Source organism: Phoenix dactylifera, chromosome 2 (assembly GCF_051530095.1).
Source record: "Phoenix dactylifera cultivar Ajwa chromosome 2, Ajwa_hap1_PhDact_Kaust_v1.1, whole genome shotgun sequence".
Lineage (NCBI taxonomy): Eukaryota > Viridiplantae > Streptophyta > Magnoliopsida > Arecales > Arecaceae > Phoenix > Phoenix dactylifera.
Window position 1 is genome coordinate 8,376,977 of NC_143191.1, and position 23,483 is coordinate 8,400,459.

Consider the following 23,483-nt stretch of genomic DNA (forward strand, 5'->3'; position numbering starts at 1 on the left):
ATTGGTTTTATTGAGAAGATCTCTTTAAAGTTTTATGGTAATAGTTCATGCAAAATGTTTTGAGGAATAGATGCTCTGTTGTAGCTAATCTCGCTATGGGCAATGTAACAAGCGTATGTGGTTCTTTAAAAGTCTTAAAATATTATGATAGTTTCCATTACCCTTAAAGAAATAAATTGTGCTGATCATATGATAAATATTTCATACGATGGTCATCCAACTCTATTATAATTTGATATATAGCTCTATATGTTTTAGCGTTCGAAGGTTTCATTCACAAGTTCCAGGTTAGAGATAGTTTAGGGCCATGAATGTAGGCAAATTAAACACGCTGGTTGTTCTACTGATCATTTCACAGGCAACTGTAGAGCTGAGCCATACCATCCAAATGGCTCCAAACTCAGAGTCGTAATATTCTAAAAATCTTGAAGCACCTCAATAGGATTCTACCAACTGCTTAGGCTAAGCCATATCCTATGTTTGGAATTTTAAAGATTTTTCCATTTTTTTCCGATGGCTTTCTAATTTATAGTAGGCAGTCTAAGTTGAAAGGAAATCATATTAAAAATATCTTTGTTTGAAAAAAATATGTCAAGAATATGAGCTTCATTTTTTATCTTTTGTCTTTCTTTTTCTTTTTTTTTTTGTTCTTTTCTTCAAGCAGCCGACAAAAATCTTTAACAATATTTCCTTTCATGTCGTTGGGCACATAATTCACAAGCCCCATCCCTGTGACAGGTGACATGAAGGCCTGCTTGTGTTAGTGGGGCTCGTGTGCAGAGTTGTGGACAAAGGTGATATCCCAAGCTGTGTGTAAACTCACAGAAAATGAATACAATCTCTCTTCTGTATAGCATATTCCTGTGCCAACAAATATACAGAGAGACCTGAATAAGATGTCCAGAATCCATGCTATCATCTACCTACACACAAATCTTTTAGGAAATAAGAATTTCTTCTTCTTACAGCCACAGGCGTTGGAAGCAAAGTGTTCATACTCCAAGAGTTTTCTTTATGCAATATGATAGGTACATACAAAAGGTCCTGGCTAGCTTGCTGGTAGCATCCATCCATTTATTGCAAATCCTGCCTCCATCAAAGTTTTGGAATGTAGAGGTATGGGAGGGCTGCCCAGTTGCAGAGACTAAAATTACCTAAAGGCCCCACATCCCATAATTAAATAAACAACAAACAAATATAAATCTAAAACAAAAATCATGCTGCATTTTGCAAATAGAAATTTCATAGGGCAACCTTGTTGGCTTATTTCATTATAGATGGCATATACAAGTCAGTTGATCTAGTCCTAATGCAGAAACTAGTGGGGATCTAGAAAAGAAGCATACCATGTAGACCATCAGAAAAGCAACAAAAAGGTACTTCGAACATTAGAAGCATTTACTGAGACAAATGATAGGAGAAAGTTCAATTCTAATCAGGGCATAGGGGAGGGAAGCAAGACGGAGACATTATTTATGGATAGCTTAGTTACGACCAGGGAGAGAACTGGTGATGTTTCCAACCATACTGTCCCAAAGCCAAAATTAATTGCTGAGTATACCATTCCCAAATAAGATAAGGCTTTATACTTTCTGATGATATCTGCCAATACAACATGATCCATAGGGTTCTGGTTCTTGAATTACATTTGGCTCAACGCTGCCAATAAGATGAAGCAGCAAACTTGCATTTTATAACGTAGCATCTAATGTTGCATGCCACTATAGCACTACTGAGGCCTCAATCATAAATATTTATATTCTCTTTTTCCTTTTTTTTTTTCCAAAGACGACCCACTGTTAATCCCACCGAGAAACTGATGGTTATCACACTCGGATTACAAATCCCCTATCAGCAGACCATTTTTCTTAGAGGAAGCTTAATTTAACATAAATGTTTTCACGAAAAAGTATCATAATGACAATCATGAACATTTGAGAAACAAACAAGGAAAACATCTAAACACAAAAAACATTTTACTAAATGGCTGCTTGCGACGGATGTGAAAGACTTTCAATCTCCTTGATTACTAAATCTCTCTCCTCTTCAAGTTGCTCATCTTCACCTATAGAAACAAAGGAAAATCTGATGTAAGTAATTAAAAAACAAGAGAAAAAAAGCAGGAAGCACCCTCTGACAGCTCACTATTTGGCAAATCAGATTAATCTCCACACCTCCATTTACTGCCCATAGTGAAAACAACTGCATGGAAATGATTACCTTCATTACATATGCGGATTATTTATGGGTGGTCTAAGATGGGATTTTCTCAAGTTCGGGGCTGTCATTTCATTTCTTTGAAGTGTAAAGCTGAAAGTTTACCATAGAGCATGCGTGCATTGCTGACTAAAAAGTACCCATTGATGGTTGTGATCCCCCAACCCATAAAATATCCAAGATTAGAATCATTATACTAAATTCTTTTTACATCTGTAGATTGTTTATTACATATTCCACTTAAATTATTGTACTCCAATTTTTCTCTTGTAAGTGATATTTAGGTGGAGAGAAACATGATGAATGTATTTACTGAAGAAGAGATTATATTCTTGTTGAGGTGAACTCATAACTTCATGGAAAGACACCAAGTATGATGACAAAACGGGAATTCAAAGAGACTTTATGTTATCACTCCATCGTTTATAAGAAAGTATTTTAAACAAGGTATGCCATCTCGATACCAGGCTCTGTACTGGTGCCAACGTATTACTGTGTCGGTACGTCTAGTACGGAGGCTGGTTTGGCGTACCGAGTATTGGCACACCCCCCCATACTACATACCAATATCAAACCGGTATGGTATTGCCTCGTACCGTCTGGTTCGATATGGTATTACCTCGTACCGTCTAGTTCGATATGGTATGGCGTACTTTGGTTTTAAATGCTAATTTTTAGGTATAATTCAGCACAAAGTTTTATATTCTTTTAATATCAGTTGGCACTAACATACTAGTGTAGCAGTCAATGTGCTACACAACAATGTGCAGGACATATCAATGCATTTGACACTTATGACACTCAAACCTAGAGGAAATATAGCTCTAAGCATTGTTTCCTCATTTAAGTTTTAGTAAAGCTACACATTCCTTTTCATCAACAAAAGGTCTATGTTACATTGGCTTTTACACATGGGTGCAGGTGGGTGTCTTGATATTGGGTTCTTGCAGTATCAGTGAGCTATAACAATACCAATGTTGAAGTGTCCGATGTTGTTACTCAAAGGGAAAAACATCTGGAAAATTTTCTTGGGAACAAAAAGATAAAAAAAAAAGAAGAGGATGTTGTTAAAGGAAAAAACAAAGGATCTGAGCAGTATAGCATCAAAATTTTAAAAGTTTTTAAAATAGATTTCACTATTTTAAAACATCCACTGACAGTTAGATGTCAGTCAGCGTTGTATAACAAGTATAGACCAAATTGGGCACAGCAAACATGACTCACTACCATGGAGGAGGAAAGAGAGAGAGAGGAAGATCTGAACTAGAAACTATATGTTTAATAAGACCATGTGGATCTATAACCAACCGTTTTTTTTTTTCTTTTTTTCTTTGCTAAGTTGATAAATAGCCACTTAATTGCTTCCTTTTCAGCTGTCAACCTAGCTAATCCAGATATTTTCCAGTTATATGATCACTGAACTATTATTAATTCACATAATCATATTTTCCATCAGTTGAATTTAATTTTTTTGAACTCAAGATGTAGTCATATGTGTGCCTGCCTGAATGTCTTGGACAGATAACATGATCAAAAGAAAAACTTACTTCTGCTTGTAGGAAGACAGTGAAGTAGCATCAGCAATTCTGCATGATTGTTTGCCAAGACTTCAATGATCTCACGTGGCTTATTTGGATTAGCAACAAATACCTAACTCGACATAAAAGAAGCGTATAAGAAACACATGTTGTAGGTTAAGATCCCATGAACAACTGAGACTTTCATCTAAAATATTATCAACTTTGCTGACTGACCAGAAAGTACTGTCTTCCTAGGTCTTAGTTTCATATTTTTTCGGTAGCAAAGAAGGTTATAACTTTTAAGTACCTTAGGTGAAGGGTGATCTAGATAAATAAACTAAATAACTAGAAGGCATAGCTAGGAGTAATAAGATATGCAAAAGTGATAAGTATGCAACATGATGATAATTGAAATACACAATTGTCAGGGAAATTACACACAGCTCTATGCAAAATTTTACAGTCCAGCTAAACATCAAACTAGAATTTGGTACATGTAATGGGGAAAGCCTGGATGGTTGTGCGCCATCAAGCAGGCCAAGCTGGAGTGGTAAAAGCAGCTAGGCAGTCCATCTTTCAAATGGCAAAAAAAATACCAAAAAGGCCAACAATATCACAATCAACCTCATTTTTCTTTCAAATCATACATGTAAAAGACCAACTTCACCATTATAGAACCACAGTTGTTAAAATCAATCAAACCAATGGCATCATTTCATCACATATTAATCAACCAAGTCAAATATAGGAGTGCTAGGTGACAACAAAACCACATAGTAAAAGTAAATTTGCAAAGTGGGGGTGTAAAAGAGCCAAGCAAAGAAGAGTATGAGGCTGCTCGGCTCGGCTTGGTATATTTGAACAGCTGCTCGAGCTTTAGACAAGCTCAAGCCGAGCTTTACTCAAGCTCAAGCCGAGCTTTAGATAAAGTGCTCAAGCTCGACCCAAAGCTTTGAGCTGAGCTTTAATCAAAGCCAAGGTGAGCTTTTTCACTGCTTTCAAACAGAGCCTATGTTCAGGCTAGGGTCATTTTTGGAGCCAATCTCTAAACAATGTTTGAGCTCGGCTTATTTTCTAGTTGAGCTGAGCTTGAATGAGTAATTAATGAGCCAAGCCTAAGCTACTCATGAGCAGCTTGATTCATTTGCAGTCCTACTGAAAAGTAAAAATATGACAACTCAAGAAGAAAATTCTAAAGCTTACAAGTCATAATTGAAATTCCATATTTGCATTCAAAAAAAATTGCAACTAGGAGAAAAAATAGAAAGAGACAAAAATAGGGAGGAAAAGGAAGAGAAAAGGGGAGGAAGAAGAGAAAAAATGATCTTCCAAATAAGAAGGGAGAAGGAAGAGTAACATAAGAAGAAAATAGGAAAAGGAAAGTAAAAGAGTAAGTACAAGAAAAAGCTTTTAGGGGCCTTTAGACTATGGACTATTGGTGACAGCCTATTGGAGGGCTGCTGCACTCCACAAAAGCCTCCAGTCAATGGTGTAAAGGCAAGTGGGTCGATGACAGCAGGTAGAGGGTTACTTAGTTGCCCTAGCATCAAGAGATGAGGAATTTCCAAATTTATATTAAAAAATAAAGCATTACTGAAACAACACATTATGAGACAACAGGATTCCTTGTGAAACTAGAACCATGCTCTACATGGGGCCTATGATGCATTCCCATCTTATTATTGCTTATACTAAAATAAGCCTCACGTGGAAGCCTCAGATTACAGCATGGTGTTCCTTCTGAGGCTTTTGCATTACATCCAGTAGTAGTCTAGAAGATGAAAATTCCTTGTTCATTCACAATGAAGAAGACACTATCAAGGTTTTGTGGAATATATGGGAATACAAACCTTAGTAAAATTTTATAATAAGTATAAATAGCACTGCTCGATAAAAGTACCTTAAAAATATGGAATGCACAAATCTGGATATTTTTGCTTGAATCCTGCATCAATATAGCTCCATTAGAATACAAACCAAGAACAATAATAGTACTGATTTGTAAAACTCAAGATAAGTATCTTAACAGAAAAATAGATGAAATTTGGTAAAAAGTTATGCCAGTCACATTGCTACACTTGGAAGGGTATAGTATGCATTCACTATTCTATTATTATCAGTCATTACAATCTAATTGGGACTTCATAGTTTTGGAGAGCTTCACATCCCCACTAACATTTTATGACTATAGCAATTTGTAAGCACGACATGTAAAAAGACTGGACTTTGCTCTTACTCCACCCCACCTCCTTTCTCTCCCCCCACACTGTGCTGAATCTCCCTCCTAATTATATTAGGAGAGGCACATGTAGAAAACCACTTGGAGCCCATCCCATGAAAAGGGAGGCAGTGATCAAGGATTTAAGTCCCGGTGGGATGGTGAGGCATCCCACCATCCTGGGTGTTAGGATGCAGCACATCCTAGCATGTCCCATTCCACAGAAAAAAGTGGGACAACCCCATCATACAGGATTTGAATCCTTGGGGCTGATCCCTTCCATGCCTTTTTCTCTCAAACACAATCTCTCCCTCGTATTATCATCTTTTTCCTTCCTTTATTTTCTAGCAGCTTTTAGTGCGCAGGGTTTGGAGAAACCCTCAAAGGCTATCTGGTGAGTGAAGCAAGACCAAGCAGCAAACTAGAATGGGTTTAAATAGTGGACATTGAGCCACAACACTTGGCACTCAATTGTGAGAAACACTTGCCAGATCATATGTACCAGGAGTACATGATTAGGTAAAAGCCCTACACTATTTTTATGGGCATGTTTGTTTAATTTTTTGCATGACTGTACAGAATCCCCTTAATTTAAATTTTTGGAAATGAAAAATACAAAAGCATGCAAAGAAATAAGTGGATTTCATATTTTTCACTCAAAGAAGGCTAATGCCAACTTTGTATATTCTCTTGGGTACCCATCTGCCATTCTCAAAATAAGGTGAATATGTTTTGTGAAAGCATATACATCTTCTATGCTTTGCTCTTTGCACCAAAGTTTGATGCATTGACATCTCAAATACAATAAAATATAAAAATATAACATGAAAGTATTCCTACATACAATTAACTTGATTAATATATATTAGCTTAAGCATTAAAAGAAAATACAAGGATGTTGGGGGAAGACATTAGTACCTTCAAAAGTGCCATCATAATTTTCAAGTATCGAACTTCTATAATGTAGCGCTTCATTATCTGTGAATTTGGAGTCTCCAAAAGAAATTCCGAAAGAAACTAACAGATAACAAACTACAATCAATCGCTTTTCAAAAAGATAATAAAAGCAAAGTGTAGATCAGTTGTATGCCTAACCTTCAAGGATTGTCTTCTTGTCACATAGTTTGTAGATGTCAACAACTTTTCATAGAGCTCAAAGAACTGGAATAACATTCTCTAATCAGATTATTTGCATGAAATACATTTACAAACATTAGTTTCATGCTGGGACTACTAAACTAGAAGTATAAGACTTCCGTTAGATCAACCTAATCAGCATCTAGAAAAAAAAATTGAGCGTGCATAAACTAGAATATAGTAGAAAGAAAATAATATTGGCCAACCTGTTCATAGTGGGAACTCAAAAACTGGGAAACTGCAGTTTCATGTTTTGTAAGCAAGTCCTGCCACACATTTCTTTCAGAACACGTGAATGGGAGATTTTATATCTAAAAAATTGTACAAAGCAAACAAAGGTACAAAACTGACCTTGAAGGTGGCAAGAGCATCAGAAGCAATATCAAAGTTTGGCAGTTCGACATACTTGAAGAACAGTTCGAAGCTAGTTGATTCCAATAGATATCTGAAAGAGCACTACAAAATCAAAATGCATGAAAAATCAAAACCTATGTGTCATAGGATGATAAAGGATGATGAGAACTAAGCATGAAATCAAATAAACACATTTCTTCGTATATGTTATCTGTTGATGGACTCCATTATCAAGAAGTAAAACCCAGATATTAAATATCAAATAAGGAAATACGCTTAATGCAGGCAGATGAAAATTGTTTGGCAATGGAAATCTCCAGGAAAATTTTTGCAATCGGAAAATATGTGCACCAAGATTCCTAGTCATCATCCTAATGGCATGGTAGTAATGAGATTCTACATCTAAGATTTTGTGCTGCAGAACAGCCAAATAAGCACAACAAATCTTCAACACAGGATCCATATCAATGAAACAAAAAGGTCCTATAGCATATCAAGGTCTATCTGTTTCAGCAATTAGATGCATAGGTGCATCCAGATAGTTTTTACAGTAACTAATATCAATCATGTCTTAAGTAATAGTCTAACATTCCTTTTTCAATTGAACTGTGTCATTTACTATATTAGATAATACTAAAACAAGGTAAGGCAAGAACTTCAAAATCATTCATGAGAGACATGACATAAATTATACAATTCGTATAATGATCTGTAAGCTAACAAAACATAGACAGGAAAAAGGAAATGTGCTAACATACACATGCACAAATCAGCATTCAACACAAACTAACTAAGACTATTTAAATGAGTTGGTATTTACAATTGGAAAAATGGCAAATAACATCAATACTAAGAAACAAGGTAGCTAGGATTTTCAGTGATATATATGCACAAAACACGAGGCCTTAATTTTCTGATAGCATTTGATGCATCAGGGAAAGTGACAATAAAATATCCTCCATTACTGTGGCCTTGAAGGTAAAAATTAAATGATAAGTTTTTCCATTTTATGTTGTTTTAGTCTGAAATAAATGTGAACATCTAAAATATTTTTTGATTATGGTTCAAAAACTAAATTCCTACAGGAATTATGATTGTGAAATTTTCTAGGCTAATTGTTTCAATCAGTATACAAATGAATGAACATCATATGAGTTTTTTTTTTTTTTTTGCTAGGAAACATCACGTGTTAGTCTCAAATCAATGGAATGAATTAGAGGTGTCAATATAATGTATTTACACTAGTTTTGCAAAGAACTGCATTTAACTGCTAAACAAGCATAAATCATGATTAGGGCATCTAATTGTTGCCTTATATGAAGATGCTTCAACAGAAAGGTTCAGTCATACAAAGAAAGATCAAACCATGCATAGAAAAAAAGAAGAAAGATTGTTATAAAAAAAACAATAAGTAACAACTATAACAACCAGAAATTCGACAAGATTCAGATAATGCTTGGTGGAATCCTAGCCAGGATCCTCATAAAGGTTATTTAGTCCTCATTTACTCTGCATTCTAGCAAAGTCTATAAAAGGAAAAATTCTAATACAGGTAGCATATGCATCATATCCACAAAACTAGATCAAAACTAAGTTGTCAAAGTCATCAGAATATTTGATATATGTTCAGCATGATAATTAACATCTCATCCCTACATCCCAATATAATAACATGAACACCAAATACGAATATATTAGATGATGACTAAAAGCAAACAGGGTAACCAAATATTTAAATATCTTACTTCGCAAGCGTTGGATATTTGATGCATTCCCTCAACATGTTACCGCAATTCAATGCAATTTCTTTGTTGTTATAACTGTTTGAAAACAATGTTAACTAAATCAAGCTTCATGACATTATGCATTATTTGCAAATATGAGCCATTTAGCCAAGAAGAGAAATGGAAAATTCAGAAGTCACTGTGTACAAGCCAAGACTAATTTTTGAAGTGTACCTAACAATATTAATAGTAGAAAGCTGCTCATGCATGTTTACCAGCATACATACATATAATTATGCGTAAGTATTACATTACATGAAACCTGCCATCCATGTAAACAACATTTATCAACTAGTATGAACTCTTACTACAGAGACAGGAACAAAATATATCAAGTTTGATGCACTTCTACTGAAATTCATTCTATGTTGCCCTCTTTAGGAATCATTCCAGATAACTTTCTTGTCTGGTATGTATTTATGCATGAGGTTATTAAAAATGTGTTTATGCACTACATGTATCCATGAAATCCATGTACACTCCATTGCTATAATTAACTTCAAGGGTAAAAGTGTACAATACCTACAGGAACTTAATGAAAGAAATGAGGAGTAGCATATCCTAATGATGAAGGCATTAGATCTGAACTTCTAACAAAGTTAATTCAAGATAGCTGATTTAAATCAGACAATCTAATAGACTGTTTATGCATAGACAGATAGTCAGCCATGCATATGCGTCTGTATGCATATCTCATTACCAGAAACACAGAATAGAAAATATCATGAGTTTAGAAGATATAATGAGTTTGCCGTCTTCATGTTTTCTTTTTCTTGGGGATCATCTATGCACAAACAACCTAGAGACTAACTTGGTTATGTATCACATTGTATAGATTCACAAAATCTTTATTTACTTCTAATCATCCATGATGAATTACTCTAACATTGAGGTAAAATATGCATTTTGTTTATGATAATCAAGGATAAAATATCCTACACAGGGAATGAGATCTGACCTTCAAGGTCAAGGAAAATAGACTTTCACTCCAAAAAGGGAAAAAGTAAATAGATTCAAAGAAATAGAACAAGAACAAAGAAATTTTGAGAACCAAAAATGAACCACAAAAAATTAAGTGTAAATCTATATTCCATACAAATAATAAAATGTGCAGCAGAAAAATTTTGATAAAGAAATACAGCAATTATCAAATTCCTTTATTATATTCTATGTATGTGCATTGCAAGTGCTTTAACTAGTCTCTACAAATGGTAGAGTTCAATAAAATTGATCATCTAGTGGACCCCTATTACCTTCTAAGCCGATCACATGAATTAGGCTGCCATTTATATTATATTTATCAGCATTATTATTAAGTTGTGTTACAGCTACTTCCAGCCTATTTATAGGGACTATGATTGGTGCACCATACAGCCCCCCAATAGGCGTTGGAGAAGTTTGCTTCCAGAGAACAAGTTTTACAGGAAACCCTGTCAAGGGATTCAGGAATAAATCTGCTCTCTATGAATTAATGACCCTTGACAGTTGACATAGCAGTTGGCAACAGATTATATACCAATATATCAGCTGATCATGTATATAACTTAATTAATTCAAAGCACTTATCTATAGCTCAGGCTGCTCAGACGTAGTAACCAGCCAACATATTTAAAAGGTTGTCAAATCACATAGGTGATCCTAGGTATTGACCCCTTGAAAGGCCTAGGTGGCATGCCTAGGTGATCAGCGAGTGCCATAGAGTGAAATTCTAAAAACTAATAAACCTGTATGTTTTCGTAGACAATCATGTATAGTTCAAAAAAAGTCACATCAACAAACATCATGTTGAAAAAAATAAGTTTGTTGACTATCTAAATTGTCAATAATGAAAATTTTGTTTTAATACTTTAGTTTTAATTAGTAATTTACTATTAAGTGATTGAAAGAATTTAAATCTTGAAAGGTAACATGTGCAAGCATCAATTGGCATCTAAGAGAACACATTATAAATGGACTCAATTATTGTCTGTTTAAGTTTTTTTTTACTTAGAGACAGAATTAGTTAAAAATTTTATGCCTTCAATAAGCAATTAACACCCGAGACAGGCAGTTCCTAGGTGGCCAAGTGCCTGTCTAGGCACCAACCTACGTGCTTGGATTGCTGCCAAGCTCGGTGGCCTGAAAAGTGTCAAGCATGAGGCAGTTGGGTTATTTGAGTGCTTAGGCTGGACCACCTAGGCAGACATCTATGACAACCTTAAAGGTTAAAACATGAAGGTGTGCCCTTTATAAACTAAAAGATAAAGCCTAATATGAGAAAGAAAGAGAGAGTGAAAGAGAGAGGAAAGGGGAGATGGAGGGATGCGGGGGCAGGGGGAGAGGTTCTAGAAATATCTAACTTACCAAACAACAAGGAAGTCCAAAAGTTCCAAATGATTCTCAATATACTCCACGCAGCAATAACCAGAACCAACTTGCTGCCTTAACAAAATGCACCAACAGTGCACTATATCTTTTCTAGCCTGTTTTGAAAGCCTTAGTTAGCTTGCAACACTCAGAATAGACATAAAATTGTGTATGTCATAAAGAACTTACATCCCACCCCAATGATGGCAATTTATGAACAAAAAGGGAAAGAACACCCTCCTTGCAAATTTCAAGAGCAATCTGCGATATCTGCTCCTGATTTGGTTCAGCTTCTCCATCTCCAGTCAGCATTTGTCTCATTGAAAGAATATTCTTTTCAGCTTCTTCACGAGCCTGATATGATGAAATATAAATGCATTCATATATATATATAGATATATATATATATATATATAACTTCAATGAGGTTAGTCAAATTATGATATGCAAAATGAGATATAGACCTCATTATCCAGCGGGAACTATAGCAAGCATTAGCGCTGTGAAAAAAATGATCTTCAGCACAAATATATACCACCAATATGACTTCACCACATTTCAGTTTAAATAAAACTTGCTAGGATTAATTCTTTTTTGGTGCATAGACTGATTTTGAAGCAACTTGGACACTTACAGGATTTTCTGAACTCGAAAGTATGATTGACAAGTATGGTGCTTTACATGTACGTGCATGCCTGCATATGAGCATGAGCACATGCATTGGGATAGGCGAGTCTATGAATCTGTTCATGTGCAGGTGATGGTGGCCGAATGCAAAGGTAGGTGAGGTACTATGTGTACATGCATATCTTGGTACTATATCGATAGTCATGGAAGATGAATGTTGCCAGGTTTCTTTAGAATAATAAAGTCAAGAGACTGGTCACATTTTGATTATGGAACATCTATAGTCAAATATGCAAAGAAAAATCATCTCCTACAAATATAATGGTTGCCAATATAAAATTTATACGAGCCCCCTATCGGAAGGCTATATTGGTCTATGTTTAGTAGTAGTACGTTGAAAAGAACATAAGGTACCGAATGCACAGATAGTTCTAGATACTTGCAGATTCTATTTACTTCTTACTAAACTAATTATTGCAGATTCTATTACTTCATAGTTATCTAGTTATCACTAATGCATCCGTACTTATATGCGGTGGCTAAAGATTTTAGATTTGAGATAATTTAACTAAAATCTGAATTTGTAAATATCTAAAATAAATAATTAATAACTAACTAAAATCTAATACATTATATCTCCATTTTGTCTCTTGGCTCAGAAGTATCTCTCTTCCTCCTCCCTTTGAAATTGTTAAGAGCCCATATATATTGACATATCCTTGTAGAAGTTGTAGGGTCCCTTCTTCTACTGAAGTCTAGAATATGTTAAAACTTTTAAAAGAGAAATCTAATCAAAGTTATTTTTGGAATCAAAAAATTGGGAAATTAAGCCACTTTTATATAGTTTAAGGATAAAATCAAGATTATCCTATGAAGACCAAATCCCAAACTGTTAAGGTATTTGTCCTACATCAACATCTCAACAACAGATGAATATAGTCACACAAAATGTTTAGCATTATGAAATATAGGATCTAGAAATTAAGATTAGAGAAGAACAAAGTACTCTTGCATATGTCCATTATGGAATTAGCTTGGGCACTACAATGCAGTTGTTGAATGAGGTACTCAAATATCTAACAATGATGATATAGAATCTGATTATCCAGATCCAAACAGTGAGGAATAAAAAAACAGTTGCCATAATATGTGAAATACACCCAAAGAGAACAAATTCTTTATGGGGAGGATTTAAGTGCCACTGGCATGGGGCATGTCATAATGCACAACAGCACTTTCCACATCATGCCATTCCATGCCATGTCATGCTGACATGGTTACCTTCTTGTGCCTAAACAAGGAATTTATATGAGAAAAGGACTTAAGTACCCCTTTGGCTCAGTGCAAAGTGATATTGAGCCATATCGACTTGACACAAGTCAATATTGCCGACCTACCCAATGCTGAACAACAGCCTGGTATTATGTATCAATCCAGTGCCAAATGTCAGCGTTGTCCTGGCATGGTACATACCTATAAGCACAAGTTGCCATGGGCTAGCACTTGAAAGTTATGCCCCATGGACAGTTATGTCAAACGAGATGTAATTCCTTTATCAAACAAGAGTTAAAATTATAACCATTTAGACAATAAGAAGAATTTGGTTAACTTTTAGCCAACATTTGATGACATGTTCTCTATATAGTCGAATCCAATGGTTTAAATCAAGTTGCTGATGGAAAACATTTAGTTTGGCAATCCCCACCTTCTACCTTATACACACCCCATCCCTCGAGCGATGACTCCAACCAAAATCGAACCCTAGCCCCTTGCTCAAGTAACGAGGAGTGATACCATCCAAGCACATACAGTGTTACATGTCGTCGAATAATAATATAGCACATCCCAATGCACAAAGCTCCTGCCATTGAGAGGTAAGAGGAGGGTCAAATGTACATAGCCTTACTCATGTATTCGGAGAGATCGTTTTTATGTTTCGAAACCGTGACACCCGAGCCATAATAGAGCAACATTATCCTTGCACCAAGGCTCGCCTTCTATAGTTGAATAATAATATGTGAATCTAGAAAGGTCTTAAATATCATGGGATGGGGTATTCCGATCTTTCCACGAAACAAGATGCCCCACATACCAACACTCAGGACGGTAGATTTCCCATCCCGTCCCAGTCCATTTCCAGACTTGTCCCATCCTGACACTCAGGATGGTGCCCCAATCTGATACTTGAGAAAATGGGATGCCCTGCTGTCCCACCAGTATTTAAACCCTTGGAATCTAGTAAAAGTGATTACTGATTACCTTTAGGTAGCCTTTTGAACACCATAAAGCAATGATCTTCATTATCTCTAGGAATCCAAGGAATTAGAGTAGCCAAGAAAACAAGGGTGACAAAATTAATGTCCAGCAAAAGCATTCACTATGCTATCATTGGACCATAAGACCAAATTTGAACAAAAGAAATTAAGACAATTGTCTATGATGGCTGCTAGATAGAGTTACATAAACAAGTTGTATAGACACCTTAATAGTAGACCACTATATGTAGAATTGTTATGCTCATAAGATAGTAGTACAGCACAAGATATACAGTACAGAACCTAGCTGCCTAGTTTGTTTAGTACCATACTGTATCAACAACGAACTGGGATGTTTCATGGTCTCGGCACGGGACTGTGCCTAGACTGGTGTGAAATAATCCTTACTGTGCCAAACTGTCCAAAATCATATAATTCGAGCAATTTAGCCTGGTAAGGGCCCCATATTGGTTTTGGACAATGTTCGCCAAACCAGTACCAAAGGACATACTGGCCAGCAACTGGTTCGGTATGGTATAGATCCATACCATGTCATTTCAAGATGTGGCGCAATAAGGAGAAACGAAGAGGGAAGAGGAGAGGGAGAAGGAGAGATAAGAAAAGAGAGAGAGAGCGGAGGGAGGAAGAGGGAGAGGAAGGAAGGGAGGGAGATGAAGGAAGGAGGAGAGAGGGCTCGAAAGCCCTCGTCGTTAGGGGTAAGGAGCTTGAAATAGAGAGAGAGAGCTTGAAACCCTAACCCTGACGCCATGAGAGAGGGAGACAGGGAGAGGAGGGATGCTTGCCGATGACAATTGAGCAAGGGGGGCGATTGCGTGTCTACCCAACTAGAGAGGGGGGCAAGGGAGGAGGACCGACCTATTAAATCACGGCTGGAACCGGGCCGTTTTCCTTCTCTCAGCCTATTTACTAAGCCAACAAGCTATCCTGATTCCCTATAGGTTCAATTTAGTACACCCTAAACTAGGCGGTTCGGAGTGATACGAGACACCCTAGTTTTGGGCCTCAATTATTTAGAATGAGCTTGACATCCATTTCTCCGTTTGTTTAAAGATAAGAGAGGACAAAGAGAAGGAGAGTGGAACAGTGAGAAGGAGGTCCAATTGAGATATTACCCTCTTCCTTTTTTTGTTACATCACATATATAAGCAGAAATTGAAAAATATGAGAAAATCGTGCCAAAATATTGTATTTTGGCTTGATTTTGTGATATATTAATAGATCTCATTCAGATTTATGCAATGATATTTTTTTATTTTTATATTTATTTTATTTTTAGTAAAATATATTTTTATTAAAGGATAAAAATAAAGAAGAAGTTAATTCCAAAAATAAAGAAAGGTAGAGCCAGTCAAGAAGGTAGAACCCATCAAGAGAGTCTGCTTGTTCAAGCTAACCAAGAGCATCAGAAAGGTCGATCACACAAGGGTAAGAAGTCGGTGCCCCAAACATCAGCTCAAGCAGAGTAAAAGAAAGAAAAGAAGAATGCAAATCCATTAGAAGTGGATGAGTAGCCAGTTTACATTAACTCCGAGACTACCGAGCTTTCCAATGATAGATTTCCCAGATCATCTTGTAATACAAGCAATGATGGCGACTCTTCGAATAGTGATGGGTCTAATGGTCAGGATGGGGACAATGGACACGGAGGGGTTGCCATCCCCCTAGATTTTCGTGCAACAAAAACTTGCTTCCCCTATTCATGACTTGCTTTCCCAAGTTCCCAATTCAAGATTAAAGGAGTGTAAGCACCTTGCTTACTACATTATTTTTTTCTAAACATATAACATATTACAAAATAAACAGCAAGACTTTTTGATGTTACTTTATGTGGGAACATGATTTGTTTTTTCTTCTTTTTTTTTGATGGTCGTGGGAACAAGACTTGTTGCTTTTACTTTGTTGGATTTATGTTGATGTTCATTGATTTAACTAGTTTCACCTCATGTTGATGCATCTATTTCACTCTTTGTACCATTGTTGTTTCACATTTTTAGATCCATGCAGTATTTGGATACAACATAATAGAATAACCTCTATGTCACAATCTCTTTTGTGTTTCACATTTTCTATGATGCCATGTTTGACTTGTTATAGTTCATTATAAGCCTGCCAATTTATTTAAATTTCTTGTTTTTTAACCCAAATAATTTCAATGCCATGAAAGTTTAAATAATTTTACAACTTACATATAGTATATGGCATATGTCATTGAATAGATATTTTTTTTATTAAGAATTTGGCCCTCCAAGACAAAAATCCTAGCTTCGCCCCTACTCCATGACTTTTTAGCTACAGATAGCAATATGGTTGTACTTTATAGGTTTTATAGTGTTATAAATTTCAAAGTCTTCCTTATTATATGTGCTAGTCATATGTAAGGTCTACACTCATATTCCATCAAGACTCAACTTCCCATCGTGCCAATACTTGTGATATATTGCATTGTTTGCATGCTTCCAATATCAATGTACTCTAAAAACAAGAGATATGAACTCTAGATAATACATCAAACATTACTATTATATGCGAACAAAGCCTATGAATCTTGGTACAATCACATTTATTACCTATGTTATCTCTCAGTTTCTCTATAAACGATAGAAATTTTAACCTCTTTTTATTTTGTACATTTACAGCCACTATCCTTTATGTTTCTTTCACAACCTGTTCTACAATTGGATATATAGGATGTGACATAATGCACTACAATGCAAGCTAGAGCCTACAATTTTTTCAGTTTTGACCTTCATTAATTTTCTGTTTCTTCTTCTAATCCTATTTTATACAAAAAAGTAAACAAAATGTGTAATCCCCAGTGTAAAGCAAAACCAAGTACCTTTGGAAACATAATCTGGCTAAGTTGTAGTCATCGCCATGGCTGAATTATTCTATGATATGCATACTTATAACAAAAAACAGCTCATATATTTCAAACTTTTAAGAAGATTTACCAAATTTATTTTCCAGCTTTTAACCATGCAAGCTGACTGAGTTTGAACTATTCGACTAATGTTCTTCTTGACAACTTTACAACTATCACATTGTGACACCCCAGGTCCATATTAACTACAGTCAAGTTTTCATTGATGAAGGACCAGGCAATCTTCAGCTTTAGCCTCAATCTCTTTAAACTTTGGATGAGATAATGTGCAATGTGAGTGGATGAGATAATGTGTAATATGAAATAAAGCCAAGAATTTGTCCTACCAAGAAAAATCTCCTTCAATTTGCCTCAAGAAGCTACAAACCTATAGGAGAAGTATGCATTGCTCATTCATGTCACAAAAGAAATGACAGAAAGATAAGTTTCCATTGAAAAACTACGACAAATTCAGCGACAAATTTGCTCAACAAACAAATAAAATAAAATAAATCAGCATGAATCAGGAACCCCTACCCACCCCAGCCCCGCCTAAAAGTGCATTGACAAACATTGACTTAACAAACAGATCAATAGCAAAGAGACTGAATTCAGATCACGTGAAAAGACCTCGACACAGAATTCCCACTAAATTGCTCATCCACTTTCCCAAACGCCACCAATTTTGTCCGAAGAACAAAAGAAAACTAGAAAAACATAACAAAACCCATGTCCAACCTCCACCTTCCGTTGGAAGAAACCAAAAAAAAAACAAACAAACAAAAATCAAGAATCTGATCAGATGGAAGACGGAGAAAGATTGTTTTTTTCCGGCAGATCTCATCGTCTCACCTTTGCGACGGTCTTGGTATCAAGGGCAAGTAGGCTCTCCCGGATGGCCTTCACGAGGTCGGAAGGGGACGACCTGGCCTTGGACGGCTTGAAGAAGGAGAAGGCCATGGCGACTCTCCCTCCGCCTCTCCGGGTCGATGTGGTGGTAGGCGTCCTCCCCCCCCTCCTCTCCTCCACCTTCACCTTTTTACGCAAAGCCAGGACGAAGAGTCCAAAGTTGCCTGACTCGGCCGGTTTGGTACAGACCGGTTTAATTTTGAACGGTCTGGCACGCAAGAAGAATGAATGGACGAAAATGAATATTAAATTATTATACTAATAAAATAGTAGATTTTGCATAAATAATATATTTAATTATTGATTTTGCTAGAAAAGTAGAAACGTTTTTCCAGAATAATGTATATTTAGGGATGTTTTGCACAATTTTGCTCAAGTACAGGATGAATGGCGCACAAATTTAAAATTCTTGATACACCTAACTAAATATTATTTAATATATATTTTGTAATTTTTTTTTGGCAAAAACCATTTAACTTGAATGTTCTTAAATCCCAAAGTAACAAATGATTGTACATATTCCCGGCGTCTAATCTACAATTTCTTTTGAGCAAAATTAATATTAATGCTTAAACATTTTTCTTAGATGTAGCCACTTGTTTCAAAGCTATTGCCAAGACAGCCAAATAATTATTATGGTGTCCTTATGAAGTGATGGGAAAATAACAAAATTTATCCTTTCTCAAAATCATGTTGCTCAATCGATTTGACCAAGAAGAAGTTTTTGCTTCGTCAACTTTCTTTCTTTTCTGAAAAAAATCATACCACCCTTAGGACCTCAAAGGCTCATGTAAGTTGTGAAAGTAACGATATCACAAAAGTAGAGTGGGCTAAGTCACTCCTGCTTGTGGTAGCACCAAATTACAATTAATAATGATGGTATGTATGCATAATAACTAATAGCTTTCTATCCATCACTAAATTCTAATCATATGTAAATTGAGCAAAATTGACTTTACCAAGAAAAATGCAACAACTGAGAGCTTTTTCTCCACCATTAAGTACCAATGAGATATAAATTGCGCAAAATTGACTTTACCAAGAAAAATTTGTAAAAAATGAATAAAAATTTTAATTTCTAAGCTGAAAGGGGGCTAAAACCATTGTGACTTCAAAAGTTAATAATTGGCAGCATATTAACAACTTTGTTTTAGAGAAAAAATTCCCATGCCAAAAGCTCTTATAGTGAGTGGATGCAAAATCAAAGTTGGCAACTATTATCTTGCAATCTATAGTACTAGAAAAGGAGTAAAAAATAAACAACTAACTAAATTCTTTCTAGCATCTTGAATGAAAAATGATAGTTCCCACTTAATCTAGTCATCAAGTTTACCTTACTCTTAATTTGCCTTCTTAAAAATATAAATATCAAGACATTCAAGAGATGCTCCCACTAGTAATGTTATTTTTTGCAAGTCCAGGTGATAGATAATGATACCAAATAGTTGCATTGTGATTCATGTTTCTACAAACATTACCACTTTATTTACACCTATTTAACAATAATAAAAGTAGGACATATATATCTTCAATGTTTTACCACTACCATAGCTCATTTAATTTAAGCAGATTTATGAATATATAAAAGGATACTGCAACTTGTACAAAAATTTGTTATGCAAATATTTCAAGGATTTTGATGGACTAAATTAGTCTTACTGCATGCTGTCATATTCTGATTTGACTTTATATTTTCAATTTCAAAAATGCTTATTCATGTCTTGAGTTTTTTGTCCAATTTTTTGTTTCACTTTTGTGCCATAAAACTTTAATCTAACCAACATTATTGATATAACCCTTGCAACATTGACTACATTGCTACACTTATAGCCATTATTGTCATTATCCATGCCTATAAGTTACAAAGTTGTAAAAGTTAGACCACATTTGAAAATCAAGCATTTAATTAGCACCAAATCACAATAGAATACCCTAAAGTTTCCATCTCATTGCCAAAAATAGTTTCAACTAACACCTTTTACTTTTCAGTTACCAAATTAGTAGATCCTACCTTTCAACCATGTTCGCACCTTGATAGCACTATAAATTGATTTGGGCCACTCAAAATCCAATTCAGACACCAATATAATCATATATATAATATTAGAATATAGCAGTACAGAATCCATCTTGATGCCTACAACATTTTCATCCTAGAATTTGTGTGAATCAGTTTGCTTATGAGGAAGATCAAGGATATTATTAATTTTATCCAAATCTAGTTTCTTATGCCAAATCTAAATTAAAATCCAACTTAATCTGAGCTACAAGAAAAGATTGATAATTTTAGAAGGTAGTCATGATTTGGAATGTGGGACAAGACCCATAAATATGATTTTTGAAGTGGTTAGTTTTGTTTATTTCCTAATCTTTTCAACCTATTATCAATAATCTATTTATATTTTTTATAATTTAATTTAGAATAACTTTCAATCCAAAACAACTAAACGGGAGAAGTGTTGGTTTTGATATGTAGTTATTTCCCCTCACTTCTCCTCTCTCCCCTTGTCATTCTTAGTCATGTCCATATAATTTGATTTAAATTTATATTTTATTTATTTGATTTAGTATATATTTTTTTTGTTAGATATTCATAGCATGTGCTTATTTGCTACTAGTAGATGTGGTGAAGATTTGTAAGAGGGGTTCTTCTTAATACAAAGTAGAATATTTTTTTCCCAATATTATAGGGGAGATTATCAATGCATAGCATTGGTGCTGATTCTAAGGGCAAAATTAATAATGTAATTATCAAAAGAAAAAAGTAAGTGATTTTAAAGGTCAGTACCACCTATATGTAGTTCTATATTAGAATAGTTACCCAGGGTCATTTAGAGCTTTAGTTTGTTGGCTCGAGTGTAACAATATTTTAGGCCATGCCAAACTCTAGGTTGATTATGTTTTCCCATCCTACTGATAGTCCTATTCTAGACTTAATCCACCCACGTCAATAGAAAATGTTAATCTCATAAAAAAATCATTTGTTAATTGAGTTCTAAATTGATCTATTTATCATGGATAATTTGATTTTGAATCAATTTGTTTGATCTAGTTTTATATATCTTTACAACTTTTGACTTGTAATTAAGTTTATGATATGAATTCTATAGCATGTTGAAACATTGATATTTAAATGGCTTTTAAAGCTATCTAAAGGTATTCATAATTTATAAGATGGACCACTAGATGAGTAACTAGAAGTAGCTTAGCCCATAGTTAGGTAGGCAAGATGCACATTATTTGGGCCATAGAATTTAGTCGGATAGCTTCCATAAGCCTCGTTCCCTTATCCTATCAACACAACAACCAGACATCATAATTCATTGAGGCTTTTGAAACCCCTTCTATGGCTTATATGGGCCGTATTATGGTTGCCTTTGCTTGCAGACAATTTTAAGGTAAACACTAATTAGATTGTCTATATCTAGGTGTTAGATCCTTATTCATATATGATATATATTATAAGTGAGTTGGTCTTACGGAGAAATTCACATTTAGAGAAACCATTCAGAAAATGTTAATATCTTTAACAAGTGTACCAAATGACCTAGGATCTATTCTATTTTCACTAGGGCTTGGGGTGGGTAGGGGTATTAGTTGGAGGGTTACCACCCATTGTATAGATTATTGCCTAAAAAACCCTTTCTAGCAAAAAAAATGAATGAAGAAAGAAATTGGTGAAACATTGCAGTATGTATCCTTTTTTAATCAAATGTAGATTAGGAAAGAAAAGGACCTCAAATTATGGCAAAATAAGGACATTTCAATGTTAGGGATTTTTTTAGACTATAACACAAGCTTTCGCAGCCTATCTCCACTTCATCCAATTTATGATTATGCACCTCTTTTTATCTCAATTGAATAACCATTTTCTAGTTCTAATCTCTCTTTTCTTGATGAATTAAGAGAAACATGAGAAATGCAAAAAAAGGGTAATATAAATTTGTCAACTCGAACAATTATTGGAAAATTTTTAGCTAAATGGGATCCCAAATATTCTTCTTTTCACCGGCATTATAATCGCTATAAATTTTTACATATATACATTCTACATACATACATTTTGCTCATATAGATACATATGTACATGCATACATATGTATGCATATGTATATATGTTTATATATATTATATAAATTTTAGCTAAATGGGATTACAAATATTCTACTTTTCACTAGCTTTGTATGCACTAAGAATTATAGTCTCTATAAAATTTTACATACATGCATTCTAACATCTATACTTTTTGTTTGTATACATACATACATACATATAGACACAATATTGCACACAAACTTTATACACACTTATACATCAGGCTAGAATATTTCAGAGAACACTTGGCTCCAAATGCTTTCTAATAGAAATCAATAACCGAGTCTTTCAAAATAAAAATAAGCATTGTTGATTGTGATCTATAATATAAAATTGCTAGAAACCAAATCACAAATTTTCAAGATCTTCTATTCGTCCATCAGTAGAAAATAAAATTGATAATTTTAACAATTTGATATCATATTTTAGTCAGATATATAACTTAGAAACACCCAAATTAGCTAAAGTTCAATTTACATATATATCTTAGAAAAATAGTCTATATTACCCTTTTACTCACTAGCTATACTGTTATATTTCCTTTTTTCCTTGTTAGATACATAGACAAGAGAGTTTTGAAATAAATAATTTTAGTTTCTTGTCATTTTATATATTGTAGATCATCATCAATGATCTTAATTTTTATTTTGATAGGCCTTTTAGTAATTTTTATGAGGAAGCATTTGAAGACAAATATTCTTAGAAGCATTCTAGCCTAATATATAAAGAGTTAGACTGCATAATTTATGTTAACTCTTAGAATCTAACAATTCAAAATTAATAATAGACTATCCCAAATTCAAGATCTAAGCTGCCGAATGTAATCCACTCTATAAAAATTCCTAGAGACCAAAATTCATATGTTTTGGAGGTCTCTAACCTAATTCATTAAGTAGGTGTTAACATATGGATGTTCTTAATAACGTAATACTATATTTACTATGATATGATCATCAAAAATTTTGAATTTAAATCTATCCATGTTTTAAAGTATGTATGTCATAATCCATAAAAGTGTATTTTTAATTTACTTTATCCAATTTTATATTTTACTAGCGCAATTGACACATTTTGTGATGACCTGTTCATATATCAGAGGTTATCAGAATATATAATTTTAGTTTCTAAACCATTTTAATA

At 34.5% G+C, this 23,483-nt stretch overlaps 1 protein-coding gene across 2 annotated transcripts; it reads right to left on the reverse strand.

Annotated features, from left to right (window-relative positions):
- Positions 1 to 1,747: 1,747 nt before the first annotated feature.
- Positions 1,748 to 18,413, reverse strand: LOC103698380 (Mo25 family protein). Of its 2 annotated transcripts, none has more exons than XM_039132365.2 (11): positions 18,192 to 18,413; positions 11,766 to 11,930; positions 11,574 to 11,692; positions 9,192 to 9,266; positions 7,444 to 7,537; positions 7,299 to 7,358; positions 7,051 to 7,116; positions 6,874 to 6,972; positions 5,638 to 5,682; positions 3,765 to 3,867; positions 1,748 to 2,065 (listed from the first exon to the last, which is right to left on the reverse strand). In XM_039132365.2, the coding sequence occupies exons 1-11, from the start codon at positions 18,297 to 18,299 to the stop codon at positions 1,980 to 1,982; spliced, it is 1,020 nt and encodes a 339-aa protein (XP_038988293.1). In that variant the 5' UTR covers positions 18,300 to 18,413; the 3' UTR covers positions 1,748 to 1,979. The 2 variants fall into 2 exon arrangements, with proteins under 2 accessions (XP_038988293.1, XP_038988289.1); XM_039132361.2 differs by having other exon boundaries at positions 7,051 to 7,131; positions 18,192 to 18,399.
- Positions 18,414 to 23,483: the final 5,070 nt, after the last annotated feature.